Source organism: Dasypus novemcinctus, chromosome 7 (assembly GCF_030445035.2).
Source record: "Dasypus novemcinctus isolate mDasNov1 chromosome 7, mDasNov1.1.hap2, whole genome shotgun sequence".
Taxonomy (NCBI): domain Eukaryota; kingdom Metazoa; phylum Chordata; class Mammalia; order Cingulata; family Dasypodidae; genus Dasypus; species Dasypus novemcinctus.
The window spans coordinates 27,928,275-27,945,019 of record NC_080679.1 but is presented as its reverse complement, the minus strand read 5'-3'; the positions used below and the strand labels follow the sequence as shown (position 1 = coordinate 27,945,019).

The window sequence follows — 16,745 nt, the reverse complement described above, 5'->3', positions numbered from 1 at the left end:
TTCTTGATCAGACAATTTTACCCTGATTGAAGAGGCTGGCTTAAATATTTGTTCTGAATGCCAACTTTTCTAACTCTCTAGTGTTCAGGAAACAATTAAACCACTTTAATGGATAGGTGGCTGAAGGGGAAGAGGGAACACCTGTTTTTTGAGATAATGCCTATTTGCCAAAAGTTGGAAAAGCACAAAATACCTCATTCACATCCACTTCCTCAATTCTGCCCCTACTTTCATGTACAAATTACTTATTGATCCTGTTTGGTGGCAGAATAAAAGGAAGGGGCATGAGTGGGGCTTACCTGTTAGGGGCAGGTGAAGTGGACAAGTTGAAGAGGGGTAGGAAATGCAAGTGGAGAGAGACTGAAATAAGAAAATAAGGAAAGAGCTAGTGGTTAAGGGAGTCAGGGAAGTAGTAGAAGAAGAAACTGGGAAATTAGAATGCCTGGTAAAATCAGAAACCCAATAGGTGCTAATTGAGTCCTTTTCCAGAGTTTTCAATATAAGTTTTCTCATGACTGCCTGCAATGCACCCAAACCTGGGATGCATTTATGGGAGAATGAGTTGCAGAAGAATTGCCACTTTCATCTTTCTAACATCTCTCCACCTTTTGGGGCTCCTCTCTTGCACAGCTGCAAGCTCCATAGGTTGTCAAAATCCCTTCATCTGTCATCTTCCCTCTGCCCTGGACTCTATTTGAAATGACCCTTTGCTTAGCTCATGAAGATGAGAGGGAAGGGCAGGCCATTGTGAGTGTGCAGTTCCTCTCAGTTCAGTGCCCACAGACCCTAACTTAACACAGTATTGTTAGGGAGTTCTCCCTGAGGTGGGATCACAATCCGCCCCTGCTGTATGCTTCTATGAGTACCTTTTATGAAACAAAAGACTGGTTCCCATCATGTATGGAGTTAACAGACCAAGGTCAACAAAGAAGTATGTAAAGAAGCCTCTGATCCTCTCAGTAATGCTGGGATCTGCCCCCTCATACCTATCTTCTGCTAATATCCTTGTTTAAGTGGCACTAAAAAGGCTGACAACCCTAGAACAGTCTCTCAAACTTTAGGGTGTACCAGAATCACCCAGAGACCTTGCTGAAATATGGATTCTTGGATTCTGGTTTGGTAGGTCTGGGGTGATGCCTAATACTCCGCATTTCTGAGAAGCTTCAGGTGTACTGATGTTGCCTATCGGGGCATTTGAATAGCCCCACCTAGAACATGGCTCTCACTCACCTCTGCTCACTACCTCTTGGAAGACTCTGAATTTTGATCAAAATAAGAGCAATAATTTGAAAAAACACTTCCCAAAGTGACAGATACAAAATTTCATGCAGTGTAAGAAATGGATCATCCCTCTCCTTGACCTAAAGACCTTTGGGCTCCACAATTTAGAATCCACTCACCAATGATCAGGTACTGAAGTTTCTGAGTGACTGCCACTTGCTAGCCTTGTTGCTTTGGGTAAGTTGCTTATTCTTTCTGTGCCTCCATATTCTCATCAATAAGTTGGGGCTGATACCCCCTTCCTTATACGGTTGTTGTAAGACTAACAGGAGACAAAGTCATGTGTGCCACACCGGGCACTGTCCCTGCCAGTGCCAGGGAGTGTGTTTAACACTCAATGTCACATGACACTGATTGCTGTGTGGGGAGAGATTATAGGACAGCAAAAAAGCCCACTCATACCTCTGCCTCCTTCTTCATTGATATCATGAGCACCTGTTCTTCCATCTTCTAACTGGCCTTCTTCCCAATGCTCAGCCCAAGTTATTGTGTATAGATGAATGACGTGCTAGAGCTGAAGAGTGCTCTAGAAATCAGCTGATTCTGCAGGTGTACAAATGCGCCTTCATGCCTGAGCTTCCTCTCCCACCACCAGGAGCCTTCAGTAGTGCCTACTGAGGAATGCTCCCCAACCCCCACAGAACCCCCCACTTTCAGACAAGCAGGAGGGTCATGAGATCTTGTGTCTTACACCCCAGCCTTGTCATTGCTGGCCACTCCTGTTCCAGGTTCTATCCCTCAAGGGCCCAGCCCTATTCACAGCCTGCACTAAAGAACTTATCAGGCAAATGTGGGGACCAATAAATATAACCAGCTATTTTGGTGGGTTCAGGGTATGCTGCTGGAAGATGCCAGATTGGATATGCCACCACTTGCCTGATATTCTCGAGGGGGACAGCCTCATGCTTCTCACAAGTGTGGCCATGTTGTACTTACAGGGGCTGCCCTGAGGACCAGTGCTGTGGCTCCACTTGGGCTGGCTCTCCTTGACTCAACTGCCTTGAGCCCTAGTTCTAGTGGTTCTTCTGGCAATAAAGACCAGAGGATGCCTAAAGCAGTTGATAAGGGTGAATACAGAGTCACTCTCCCCTTCTGATTTTCCATCCCTTTGATGCCTGGTCAATGCCAAGGGAGATGGCATCCCCTTTGGAATGCTTGTCAGAGTTCTTCCTAGCAGGGCCTCCACTGAGCCAGGTGACCTTGGCCAAGACCAGTGTATCAGAGCCAAAACCATCTCAGCAGATTTAGCAAAAGATTTTTGCTGGAAAACCATTACTAATGCTGAGTAATGTGAGCTTAACTCAGTAGGACCAGGTAAAAGAGAGAAATTTTGGAGCCCCAAATATCACTGCATTGGCATAATTGAGGGTCGGTTCCTGGAAGTTTGTTTGTAAAGTGATTTTCCAAGATTTTGTACATTTTTTTCTGTGGAGGGTTCTTTGTGAGGCTTAGTGCTCTCAATTTCTGGACAGATATCAACAGAATTGCATTTCTCAGCTATTCTGGGTAGTGTCAGTGAGTAGTGATTTTTGATGATGATGGTAGTAGTGGTGATAATGAGGAAGGTGATGGTGATGATGGCAACCATGGTGGTGTTGGTGGTGATGTGATGATGGTGGGGATAATGGTGGTGATGAAGGTCAGGGTGATGAAGATGATGACAACGATGGTGATGATGACAATAGCCAATATTTATTGAATGCTTACTATGTATTGTCCATCTAAAAAGCCTTTGAAAATATAATCTCTACTTCTCACAGAAACCCTATAAGGTAAATGATATTATCTGCATTTTACAGAACAGGAAACTGAGCTCAGAGAGGTTAAATGTCTTGCCCAAGGACCAGTTTGTACATGAAGGGGGACATAGTTCCAGGTTCTTCTGAAACAGGTAATTGTCTTTTATAACCCAATACTGCAGTGACAATTACACGGAGGTCTGAGAACTGAAATGTACACACACATACATACACACACATATATATATGGAATTTCTATTTGAATTCATAAAAAATGTCTTGTGCAGTTTGTGTTTTTATATGTATTTTGCTGTTATAACAGAATGGTTAGGAATGTGGGCTTTGAGCTTAGAAAGAACTGAATTCTCATTGCATGGCTTTGGGTGATTTAACATTTAGCTAAACTGATTTAGCCTCATTTTTCTCATCTGGCATTTGGAAAATGGGCATTATAATATTAATGACATCAAAGGGTTGTAGGAATTAAATAAAATAATGCAAATGAAGCTCTTTGCACAGTACCTTGTACATTATTATTAACCATTAATTATTTTATGTTATCATGATTGTAAATATCACCTGATTTCATATTAATGGAGTTATTATAATATCATAAGATTAGTTTATTTAAGCAAACAAGTCCAAACTTTCATGGCCTAAGAGAGTTTTATATTTTAAAAAGCATTCCCTTGAGAACTGAGATATTTTCTCCTATCAGGTTATCCTAATCTTTGGTATTTTTGAAAATTCCAAAGTTCCTTGTTGGGATAAGCCTTCTTCTGGGAACACAGATGGCTAACCATCCACCAAAAATTCACACTCCCTGTCAGTAGTACAGAGTTGTTGTAGGAATTACATTATTCAGCCCTTTACACCTAGAAGGGGCCAGGTGAATAGTACTGAACATGGGCATGAATGAAGCCAAACTTTAAGAAACGGATATTGAAGAAAAAAGTTGTGGGGGGTATCTTATCCATGGTGTCTTTCATCTTCTACCAGCTAGAGGCAGAACACTCAAAGGCCCAATGGTTTTGTGGAGGCACAAGTTGGAAGGTGCTTAGGTCGCTGAATCACTGTTGGAAGAGAAGCTCCCACTGATCAGGGACTTCTATTGAGTTAAACCACTGAAATTTGAGGGCCTTTTTAAAATATTTTTTTTATGGCAGTTGGGGTTGCCCTAACATACTTTCAGCTCTAGGTTTGGAACCACAAGAGAAAAGCCACTTGTGGCTTGATGATGGTGTTCCATGTGTATTAGCTGGCCTGAGCATCCACCTTATTTACCACTTCGGGACTATTTCTAGCCACAAACCCACCATCAAAGGATGGGAATGCCACTCCTGAGTCTATTCCAAAGACTCAGGCACTGTAGACAGAGGTGTTCCTAAAATATTCTGAGACCTGTCAGCACAACTGGAATAAGTAAATTGCCTCCCAAATGGTCTCCATTGAAATGCTCACTTGGCATGTCTCCTTCTAGACCAGTCACATCCATCCCCTGAGCATACAACAGCTCAATTGTGTGGAGGCACTCAAGCACTAGGAAGCCCTAGGAGGTGACAAAGTAGGTGAGAGGGATATAAGATAACAGTTAATCTCCAAAATTGGGTAAGTCACATACAGATACCAGAGCACTGAAGTTCATCTTGTCCGTTTACCTACTTGGTGCTTCTCCTATCAGTTATTTGGCTTGGCCAGAGATGCCCGACATTATTGGGAATCTCCCCAGCCATAACTCTCAAACTCTGAGAGCTATGACATCTTCTCTCAATGAAAGTAGCATCAAAATCCTGGAATCTCAGACCTGGAAGGAACTTAGAGCTTCTCATTTTATAGGTGAGGAAACTGAGGTGCAGAGAAAGGAAGTGACTTGCCCAAGGTCATAGAGGTTAGTCTGTGTAGTCACAGAGGTCATAGTGGCTAATCTTGTCCCCAGACCTAGATCTTATACTTCCTTGTCTCATCTAATACACCAGACTGCTCCCCCATGTTTCAAAGTCTCCTACTCAGAGAATGGAAAGGTTTGAAAATTGAAGTCATTTCAAGCCAAAAGGAAAGGAGGGAAGAAAGGAAAGGAGATTGTGGTATATGTCTATTTTTTAGATAATGTACATTAAAATTATGTTTGGAGGGAAAAAAATGTTTTTACAACCCTACCATCCCTGCCCCCACCCACTTGCTATCAAGCCAGACTTGAATCTCTATCTCAGAAGACAGGGACCAGGTATCTCGAAATCACTGGAAATGACCTCAGTGACCAACAAACAGAGGAAGCATTAACGAAAAGTTCTTATAGTTTTGATAGTTATCATTTTCCATTGTTTTTAAGCTTTGAAGCAATCTCTGACACATTCTTCTTTTTCCCTTCCCTGGACTCCTTTTATTCAAAATTTTTAAAAAACATGATAAGGATATTGTCCTCATTTTGGTAGAGTTGTCTTTTTGATGGCCAAGCCTCGTGGAGTAAAAAAAAATGTCTTTTGGTGCCAAAGACCTTAATTAATTTGCTCTTGTTAAATCCTAATAACTTGACCCACTGGAGCAGAGAATGACCCATTTGTTTGCTGGGAGACTGTCTGCTTCTCTCTTGTGCTGGACAGCATCATTAGACTTGACAACAAAGGAAGCAGGTGGAATGAGGACATTAGATGTAAGCAGACCTTCTCGTTGAGGGGACATAGGTGAGGGAACCAAGCACCTTCAAGCAAAGGCACTGCTCCAAATAACAGGCAACTCTTAATTATGTGAGGATTCAGGATCAGGCTGTGGACAGATTCAATTTCAAGTTTTGGCAAAACTTCGTTGACTGCTTCCCAAAAGGGGACTCTACCCTGACCAAGTGCCTTGACATCAGTCACTAACATTTATGAGCACCCACTCCTGTACACAGCCATCTTAGTCAATCCTCTCGACAGCCCTTCAAGGGTGGTATTATCTTCCCATTTCACAGATGAGGAAACAGAGGTATGGAGAGGTTATGCAAATCACTCAAGGTTGCAAGGTTTATAAGAAGCTGAGCAGTCTGTAATCCTAGATCATTATGTAGCACCATTGTCTCTCACTGGACACCTGCCATGGACCAGGCAGTTCCAGATCCAATCTCATATGACCCTGGTGGCAGCACTTGGAATGACAGAATCACAGAGAACTCTTGCCTTTGGGTTTTGTGACTCAGTCTGCCCTGTTTTTCCTCATTCTCTGCTTCCATCCACTCATTAAATGTTTAATATTCCTCCAGCCTCTGTCCTTAGTCACCTATTCTTTGAACACTCCTCCTAGTTTATCTCATTAAAACCCATGGTTTCAACCACCTCTTATTGTTGACCTCCAAATCTGTCTCCAAACCTTACTATCCAGCTGCCTACAGAACTTGATCATTACAGCTAGAGATCCTTCCCCTTTCCTACCTCCATCAGTCACCCCTTGTCAGAACTGGCCAGATACCCTCAAGATCATGACTTTTACAGGGACCCTGGAAACTATGCCAAGATCAACCCTAGACCCATATTGTAGATCTCACCTCCTTACACCTGAGCTATTGTTTGGGGTTGAAAGACCAGCTGTGGGCTAGGATATGGGGCACTGCAGGGACTCCCTGGGAGGTTGGCCTGACCTGCCAGATGGCAGGCCCCATGGGGCTCCCATCCTACACTCCTCTACATGAATCCAGTGCCAAGCATGGTCTCTGCTAGTACCATGAGTTGATTAGTTGAGCATAAAACGAAGCAACCCTTTGTGGGCACTGTAGACTCCACCTGTTTCTCTCTCCAGAGAGCCTCTAAAAATTATAGACACTTTTATGCTCATGTGTGTCAGTGCCATATGTTTTTTCCTCTATTAGCCAGAACACTGCAAAGGAGGAGAAGTGACTAATATTTGAATTTCACCCTAAAAACCACTACTGATTCCAACCACCACAAGAATCTGTTTGTAGATCCAGCTACTGCCCTTCACTCCCCACTCTACTCTCTAGGTCATGTACTGCTCCCCCTTTTTTGTCCCCTAGCCTTTTCTCTCAGACAGCTTCTTCTAGAAACATTGGTCTGAGAGCCTTCTCTGCTGCCTGAATTGCCTAAGACAAATCCTTCAGGTTCTTCATTTCACAATCTGAAAAATAGGGCATTCTATGAAACTGAAGAAGCTCATTCTATCATCAAATATATATACAGTAGCCTGAATTCCTTAAAGGGGAAATACTCTAAATGTAAATATATCTGACCATATTTGTATGGTACCGGAAGCAAATAGGGTCCCTTTGCATTCCCCTCCCATACAATGACTCTGTCGAAGTGGTCCCTGTCTTGTCAGAGCAGAGTGGATAGTTCACGGTATGGTTTTGCATCCTGTGAAATTATGGTTTCCTAAAAGTAGGAGATAAAGGAAAACAATGTGAAAACTGTCAATATTCAACCCACACAGCTTTACCCAGTAACTGAGGATCTGAATGCCACAAGTATATATGAAGACAAAGAATTAGAGACAGAAGTGAGCTTGGGGGCAGGTGGGAAGATAGAGAGGATCCAAGATAGGAAGAAAGAAAGGAGAGGTACCTTACTGTTTTTCTTTGGTGGGTGTTCTGCTGAGTTCTCAAAAATAAAAGCCATGTTAAGCAGCAGCAAAGAAAAAAACACACCTTTATGGTGGGACTGACAAGAGCAGCAGGCAGGCCAGAGCAGGGTGCTGGGTGACTCAGAGACAACTGGAAGTGGGCCCAGGTACACGCTGTCCCAGGTGGCATCTAGAGATAATTCCTTACATCTGATGCAAGAGGGTTAATGGACTGCGAGTCAGGAGACCTTGCTTCTAATCCCAGCTCGGCCACTCAAGCAGAGCTATCCTGAGCAGATCACTTTTCTTCTCTGGGCCCCAGTTCTCTCAACTACAAAGCCAGTAGGTTGTACTGGTTGATTGCGTATTCTCCTCTATGTTCAATTCTCTCAGTCTTCAAATCAAGAAAGACATGAGTGGTAGATAATATTAATTTTCTGCAAATAATATGCTCCCCTCTTTGGCTCCTCCACTCTGGTTTGGAGGAGTATACTTCCCTGTCCCTGAGCCCCATTGAATTTGGGCTTCTGTGTGACTTGTGTTGGCCAATGGACTGTGGGCAGAAGGGACATTTTGCCAATTCTGAGCAGAAGCTTTGAGAGGCATTGCAAGTTTTTTTGTTTTTGTTTTTCACCAGCACGCTTGTGCTCCTGTACTCTGCTAGGAGAAGAGCATATGCCAGCAGTTCCTGCTCCTTTAGCCTGGGACCCCAGCAAGAAGAGAGATTTAAAACAGACCTGAACCCAACCCACAGCCAGAAGCTACACCTAGCCAAGACCAGCAGAGTCACAGTCATCTCAAAAACCTCTGAATGGAAATAAATGTTGTTGTATGGCACATAGATGTTGGAGTTATTTGTTATTGTGGCCAATGCTGGCTAATACAAATTATAACAGGAAACATATCTCACAGAAGGGCACATCATGGACTGATCAAAAGCCCGGCTGAAAAAGAATGAAGGGCAGCTGGAGGGGCCCAAATAGGAAGGTCCTCTATTACATCCCCACTCTGTGCCAAAGCCATATACCTCCATATGGAGACACAACTGGATTTTGGCATCAATAGCCCAGGTTTCAGCAGGTGTAGGAAGGGAGTGTGGTGACAGAGGAAAGTAAATTAGGATGTCTCAATGTCAAATTTTTCTCAATTCACAGCCTTTTCTCTTCACAGCCCTCCACACCTAAGCAGTCTATTTCTCCCACTACCTGGGTGTCAAAATTTAAAAGGTTCATGGACTCAGCAGTGATATATTCGGTTAGCTAGCAAGGAGCAGCAACAAGATGGCTTAGGCAAGTTCACATTCCTGATTTCTGGTTGCTGTTACTAATATATGAGTAACAAACCTCTCTCATTCCTAATATTAAAGGACCCTAAAGAAATTCACATCAACATCATTTCAGTCAAACTCTAGCTAATATTTTCCTGCCAACATAGTTGATATAATATGTGTGGTAGTTTGAGGCTATGTGTATCCCCAGAAAGGCATGTTCTTAAATTTAATCCACACCTGTGGGTATGAATTCACTGTAAGTAGGACCTTTTGATGAGGCTTTTTCAATTAAGGTGTGACCCACCTCATTCAGGATGGGTCTTAATCCTCTTACTGGAGTCCTTTAAAATGGAATGAATAGAGAGAGAGAGAGAAAGCACAGAAGCCAGAAGTTGAAAGCAACAAAACACGGAAGAGGTGGGAAAGAGCAGCAGATGCTACCATGTGCCTTCCCATATGGCAGAGGAGCCAAGGATCACTGGCAGCCAGTCTTTGGGAAGAAAGCATTGCCCTGATGATGCTTTGTTTTGGATATTTTTCTTAGCCTCAAAACTATAAGCCAACCCATTTCATGGTATCTGCTTTTAGCAGCCTAGGAAACAAAGACAATATGTAAACTCATTTCCAGAGAAGACAACTGTGAAAGTCCAGTGCTGTCAGTGCTGTGGTCTAGGACATACACTGAGAATTCCAGGTTAAGATGCATAACCTGTGCTTAAGCCTTGCTTTGTTTCATTCAGAGAAAATCAAGGCCATTCTCTATATCTCAGCTACTTAGTCCAAGCCTTTAGAATTGACATTCTGGAAGAAAAAAACAAAAACAAAAAAACAGCCCTCCACGAACAAGCCTAACATGGTAGAAGACAGGAGGAACACAGATTTGGGAAATAGGGTAAGGGAAGAAGCAGGAATTAAAGTAGTGGGTTTCCAACTTTTGTCTAAAACACTGAAGTCTTTTAAACAAAATCTTACCTGGAAAAGTATATATAAATAGAAAAATGTACAGAATCTTAAGGTGAAGTAACAGTGAGGATTCAGAGCCTGTCTATAACACATCCCACATTCCTGAAACTTTGTATGGAACTCCAAGACTCCACACAGTTTTAAAACCTCTGTACTAGAGAAATCTTTAGCATGGAATAGGCTTATGGAAAGCTAGGGGATAGGGGCAAGAGTAGGGATCATTATGCCTGTTTCTGGGCATTTTGCAATGAAGAAAATGGAATTAAAGGGGTAGGCATACCTTGTTATGGCTTGGCAGCCTTAGGATAGACAACAGAGAAGAAACTGTCTACATCTTGCTTGAGGCAGAAAGACTAACCATCTGACATTTCTGAAATCTGCTTAGAGGCAAGCCTCTTTATCCCTATCTTCAACTAGGCAAGACAGATTTGCTTGGGAAAGGTTTAGATCTTCCTTCTCTGCCTTACCTCTCTCTACTTGCTACCATCCCTCAAATCTAAGTGGCTGAGTCCTCCTGATTTCATATTCTTCAAGTCTGGTGTAGTCTCTGCTTTAGCCTCTCAGAGGAAGCAATCCTGAGGGATCTGTCCAGCTCACTAAGCACGTAGCTCCCCACTTCCCATTGAGACAAGCACCCAGACCCACCTATACACACCACGTCCATGAAGCCATACATGCCATAGCAGATCTGGAAGAGGAGGTCTTGGCGCTGCCATTTTGCCGAGGGACTGAAGGTCGACCAGATAAGCCAAGAGATGCTGGCGATAAGGAAGAGGGAACCCAAGATGGCGGCTGCAATCTGAACCTTCTCAATGACCGTCAGAGAGATGGCCTGCCACTGGGGAGAGGGAATGGCAGGTTAGTGGTTGCCCATTTCCATCCCATTTGCATCCCTGTTCCTTCTGCTACCCCACCCTCTTACCTCTGGTTTAAGGTTTAATCCAGGGCTTTCCAACATGTAATACAATGGATATTTTTGCAAGTTTCTGAGTTTTACATTGTATCGTTGTTGGGGAGGAAACTTATATCACACTGAGTGATCAAAAGTTATTGTATGCAACATGGCCGACAGACAACATGGCTGCCAGACCCCACTTAGACCTTGAGTTTAACTTCAAGGTCCCAGTTTCTCTTTCTGGGACCTCCCCTTGGCCCCAAATATTCCAAACAGGCCTCACCATTGGCCCTCATCATTGGTGGGATAGCCAGTAACAGCTGGGGTACCTTCCCTTAGCATTAGCACGGGGAAGGAATAATTACTAGCTTAAAAGGTAACCACACAAGGCAGAGCTCACTTTCTCTGCCTAGAGGAGCCCACACCAAATCTCGGATTTCCATCCTTCTCTTCCATATCTCAGCAAGCTTTCCTAATAAATCCTTTTAACTGGACTTGGGAAAAAAAGTCATTATATGGAGGGGTTGTGGGCAGGCAAGGCTGGGAAAGAAGACCTTTACACTTGATTATGATACTGGGAAATGGGAGGGGAAAATTGAAATGCACAGCTAATGTAAATGATATTCCACAGCCTCAGAATAATCTTTTCAGAGCAATGCTATTTTCATCTAATAGGTACAGAGGGCACAGGCCTTTCTTTTCCTTATTTTCTATTACACATGGTCTGTCATTCAATATACGTGCTAGAAATTACCAGTTCAATAAATGAGAAGACACAGGATGTGGGAGAGGGATAAGAATAATACTTTATAATTTCTGAATGTATATGTACTCTGATTTTACTTTTAAAAAATTGTGACTGCATTGTATTAAGAGCAGTATTGATGGATGGGTTGAAGGCTGGGGTATGGGTAAGTTTCAACTCTGAAATTCTATGATTCCGTGGCTAAGCTAGGCAGCCCAGGCCTAACAGAGCCTGGAGCTGGATTCTAGTTTGAGGTTTTTTTGTGTCCTCACACAACAAATATGTACAGAGTATTCTCTATGTGCAAGGCATTTTGCTAGTAATGGAGATAAGCAGTAAGCAAAAACCAATGAGATATCTGTCCTCATGAACCTTTAGTCTAGTAAGGAACACAGAGGACCAAATAATTATTTACTACTGCAATTCGTCAGGGGTTAGAAAGGGAGGTGCATAGCACTGGGAGAGACTGTGATAGGAGGAAGTGATGCCTGAGCTGAGATTTGAAGGATGAGGCATTGACTAGGTAAAGCAAGGAGGAAAGAGTGTTCCACACATAGGGAACAGCATGTGCAGAGGTCCTGGGGTGTGTGCGTGGGAGGAGCATGGTGTGTAGAAAACTTGGGGCAAAGCCAGAGTAGATGGAGTCGAGAGAGCTAATGTTAGGCTGGGGTGAGACAGCAGGAAAGGTAAGTGGCAGAGACCATGCAGAGTCTTGTAAAGTATACACAGCATTTTGACTTTGTCTTAAGAGTAAATGTGATGCTATTGAAGGGTTTATGCAGAGGGCTAATGACAACCTCCTGATTGGAGGGCTTTCTTAATACCCGCAAAGAGCACTCCTCGGAGAAGGCATTCCAGCCTGAATTCTGAGGAAAGGCTGACTGGCTTCCATCTGCCGACAGGAAGCCCGTCCCTCTATGCTCAGTGGCCCAGATGGAAGCACTGATTCTGGCTCAAACAGGACTGACCTGTGGCCCCTGAGAAATTGTAACCACTGGAAAACATTTCAATTGCTAGTCTAGATGTACATCTGCCTGTCCATTTAATTATACAGATAGCATCCCATTACAGGTAATTGTGCCTTTCAATTTTCCACTCCTTCCACCAGCCTAAAGTTACATAGAACAAGGGAATTTTCCAGAGTATGGCCTGATCTTGTGGACTTCTCTCATATACATCAGATGCTTTTTCTGGACCTGCCCCACTGTCCTAAAGAGGGCTTCTGATGAGCTTTTTATTTTTACCATTGAGGCACTGATCACCTCACCTCTTCCTGTTCCTCCGGGCTTAACAAATTCCCAATACGGAGGCCCAGAAATGCCCCTTTAGCCCCAAAAGTCTCTTCCCACCAACCCCCAGCCACCTTCTGAAACTGAACAGGGCTCCTGACCATAATAAGAAGCAAAATGAAGAGTGAACAAGACAGGTGTGCTATGGACGAGACTCTTAGCCCCTATCTGCCCCACGTGAGGCTCCATAAGAGGTGGGAGGAGAACTGTAAGGAGAAAGCAGAGAGCAAGAGGGCCCTGGAATCTCAAAGAAAGGCTGGGAAGGGGAGAAGGGCCTGGTGGACACCCAGAATATCCTTCCAAGCAAGATTCCCATTCTAGTAGCAAGGCCTGAGCATCAGACTTCCCTGTCCCCTACCTGTTCTGCAGTCCCAGTGAATGCAGAGACAGAGGAAGAAAAGCACAGAGACTGGCTATTTCATCCCTGGTAGCTGGAAGGTGCATCAAGCAAGGAGTCAGGTGCCCAATTCTGGAACCAGCAGCAGAGGGAGGCACCTCTTAGGCTAATCCTTTGGTCGGCCGTCAAGATGGCTGAGGTGCCTGGGACTTTTAATGCCACTTTCTAGAAACACCCCCCTTGCCCTGTGCACCCACACCCTCAGACACACTTATTCCTAGGAATGCCCCATGTAGAATGTCTGAAATAAAACATCCTGGACGTTGTGGCTCCAGCAGTTTCAGCTGCCCTTCTGTGCAAAAACCCCACCCCACCATCCCCACCAAATTACCAGGCTCTCCTGGACTTGAAGGCTCACTTGGCTCCTGTCCCCCACCCCTATCCCCACAGAGGAGGGGAGACACAACTATACTAGGGGGCAAAGGTTCCATCCTCACTGTGTACTGGCTAATCAATCATGTGACAGCCTAATGGGTTGCTCACGCATATGTGGTGATATTTTCAGAAGCAAATTGCTCTCTGTATGTGTGTTTGCCTCGCTGGAAGAGCTGTTTGGCTTGGGGGGATTATGAAGGGAGCACAGGGTCTACCAGCTCCTCGAGGAATGAAGGATGTCAGGGCAGGGTGGGAGTGGGGACACAGAGGGTGCCCTAAATTCCTCAGGCCCAACCCCGTCTGAATCTGCTGACAGACACCCCACCTCCAGCGCTGGCTCTCCCTGCCCTTGACCCCTAACAGCAGCCTTTGCAAAGTCTCTCCCCTCCACGATCTTCCTATCTGCACCTTCTTTGGCCTCCCTCTGCCTCCGTCTTCTGTCTCTTCTTCATGTTTCTCTCTGTCCCTTGACACTCAAAGTGTGTCTATGGGCCAGCAGAAGCAGCAAAACTGGATATCTTGTTAGAAAGGTAGAATCTCAAGTCCATCCTAGTCCGACTGAATTGGAATCTGTACTTTGAAAAGATCCCACGTGAATGGCATGCCCATTAAAGTTTGAGAAGCAGCCTTGAGTTTCCTCTCCATAGGCCTTTTTTTCCAGCCCTTCCCTTTACCGCGGTCCTTCTCCACATTCCTCCCACCCTCTGTCTTTTTCCCATGTCCTACTCTCTTCTACTCTCTGGTCACTCATTCATTCACTCATGTATGCACTAGCTCATTTAATCTCTCTCCATCTGATTCTCCATGTTTCTTTCTCTATATATGCATTTCTCTTTGCCCTTCCTTTTTCTTCTCTCCTTGCCAATGTGTAAGAGAAAAGTAAAGAGCGTCTTCGTCCCTTCCTTGCCTGCACGCCATGGGAGGTTCTTGTTTTCTCCAAACTGCCCTGAATCTAAAGTAAATAATTCTTCTAAGGGAAAGCAGGGCGTGGGGGGATAGGCAGTCCCCACGCGTGTACCAGGCAGCCCCCAGGGTGTACCTGCAGAGGATTCTTTGTGCTTATGGCAATGACGTGGTACTTGTAGTAGCACAGCTCACAGCTCCAGCAGCCCCGCTCGCTGATCCACTTGATGAGGCAGGGCTGGTGCGTGCACTTGACCGACCCATCGCAGCGGCAAGGGCTCAGCAGCTCCCCCTACAGGGAAAGAGGGAGAGGGCAGTGAGGCTGGAGCCCTGGAGTCTGCTGGGTGGATGAACATTGTTTGGTTGCTGGAGAGTTGGTTTGGACACCCTGTAGGACAAACCATGCCACCCACATCCAGGCCACAGGCTTTATCAAGAGAGAACACCAGATTCCCCAGAAGAAGACCTGGGTTCCAGAGTCCACCATGTGAACCAAGCAACTTAAGTCAACTCAACTAACGGTTCTGAGAGCCCCCTCTCCCGCCCCCGCTGCTCTTAAAGAGGCAGGGAAATATTTCCTGCACTGCCCAAGTCCTCGGGTTTCTGTGAAAAGAAGTAGGTTGACTTCTATGGAAGCTTTCTGCGGTCCAAAGGGGGTATCGGCCTGAATGGGCTTCTCTTTAAAGGCTAAGCCAAAACTCAAATGCTCTCAGAGCCAGGCAAGTGGCATCTGGAGTGAAGTAGAGAGCTGTCATCCAGGTTCAAGGGGTCAGCCACTGTGACAGTTTGAGGCTGGGTGGATCCCAGAAAATCTTGTTCTTAAAGCCAATCCATTCCTGTGCTTGTAAACCTATTGTAATGGGACCTTCTATTAGATTTGGTTAAGGGACCTTCCTTTTGATTAGATCCCTTCAGGAGGGCATGACCCTGGGTGGGTCTTAATCCTCTTACTGAAGTCCTTTATAAAGGGAGGGATAAAAAACCACAGGCACAGAATAAAAGCCACAGAGATGCCAAGGAGACTCCAGGAGTTGAAATCATGAACTTGGGAAAGAGAAGGGCCGCAGACTGAGCCACCCAAAGCTGAAGGCAATGAGGTCCAGAGGAGAGAAGAGAGAGGACCCTGCCATGTGCCTGATTGCCCACAGCTGAGCTGGGGGAGAAAGTGAGCCAGGACACGAAGGCAGAGACTGGCCGAGCTGCCATTGTGCCTTGCCACATGACAGGAGTCCAGGATCGCCAGCAGCCTAACTTCAGGGAGAAAGCTTCACCTGATGCCTTGATTTGGACATTTTTCCCAGCCCTGGAACAGTATGCTTTTAACCTCATAAGTCCCCATTGTAAACGCCAACTCATTTCTGGTATATTGCATTGGCAACATTTAGCAAACGAAAACAGCCACCATCAGCTCCAACCAACTGTAGATGTAGGATGGAGGCCATACTTTTTATGTAAAATCTCCCATAGTCAAATATTAATCATAAACTCAGGTTTTAACGCTATATAGAGAAGGTCGTTTTGGCCTAGTGGGACCTGCTGGTCTTGAGATTTGCAGGTTCCTAGATGACAGCACACAGAGACTCAGGTCCCCTCTGTAAAGCCTCTAGCCCTGCATCCCAGAGTGAGAAAAGTGGCCTAGGGGCTGGGGACTGGGCCTGGATCCAGGGACCCAGGAGGCCAGGTGGAAGTTGTCCTGGGTCCCATTGAGCCAGCCTTGGGCCTGGCTGGGAGTAGCTGGAGGCTCAGTGCGGGGGTGCTGGATGCAGGGCGGGGAAGCACTTGGCTGAACTGAATGGTGTCAGGATTCAAAGCCCCTGTGAGTGGACAGAAGAGTTGGGCTCAGTCTCCAGAGTGACACGTGACCTCCACGTGTCAGGTGACCTTGGCTGAAGCCCACCCTTCTGCTTCATGCCCAGCCTGATGTGGTGACCCCACAGGGCCTCCGTGGTCCTCACCTGCTCTTCCTTTTCCCTCCTCTTTCTTCCTCTCTCCCCATGTCTGTTTACTTTTCCCTCTCCCTGCTCAGGGTCCCTCATTTTTGCTTGCTAAATTCCAATCCGCCCATCTCCTCCATTTACTTTCCCAGAGACTTCAGCACTCGGGTCACCCACCTCCCCCAATCTGTGTTCCCCATGACCTTGTCCATGGCCTCCCCCTCCCTTGCTCTTCTTGCTTCCCTGTTCCCTCTCATTTATTTCTGATATGGCCCTTTGGTCTCCTCTCCATGAGGTGCCATGCACAGCCCCAATTCCCAGGGCCCATGCTAGTGTGTTTGGAAGATGGCCTCTTGAGCTACGTCCCTGATCACGATGTGGGGATTTCACCCCTCAGGAAACCACA

The 16,745-nt window shown here is 45.4% G+C and overlaps 1 protein-coding gene across 1 annotated transcript in view; it reads right to left on the bottom strand.

Annotated features, from left to right (window-relative positions):
- The window catches only part of MARCHF4 (membrane associated ring-CH-type finger 4), a 109,177-nt gene that overhangs the window by 6,365 nt on the left and 86,067 nt on the right, over nt 1-16,745 (bottom strand). The window contains exons 2-3 of the mRNA XM_004478685.3: nt 14,542-14,697; nt 10,447-10,639 (exon numbers count right to left, since the gene is read on the bottom strand). Coding sequence (XP_004478742.2) covers nt 10,447-10,639; nt 14,542-14,697 — 349 coding nt within the window. The remainder of the gene's footprint in view (nt 1-10,446; nt 10,640-14,541; nt 14,698-16,745) is intronic.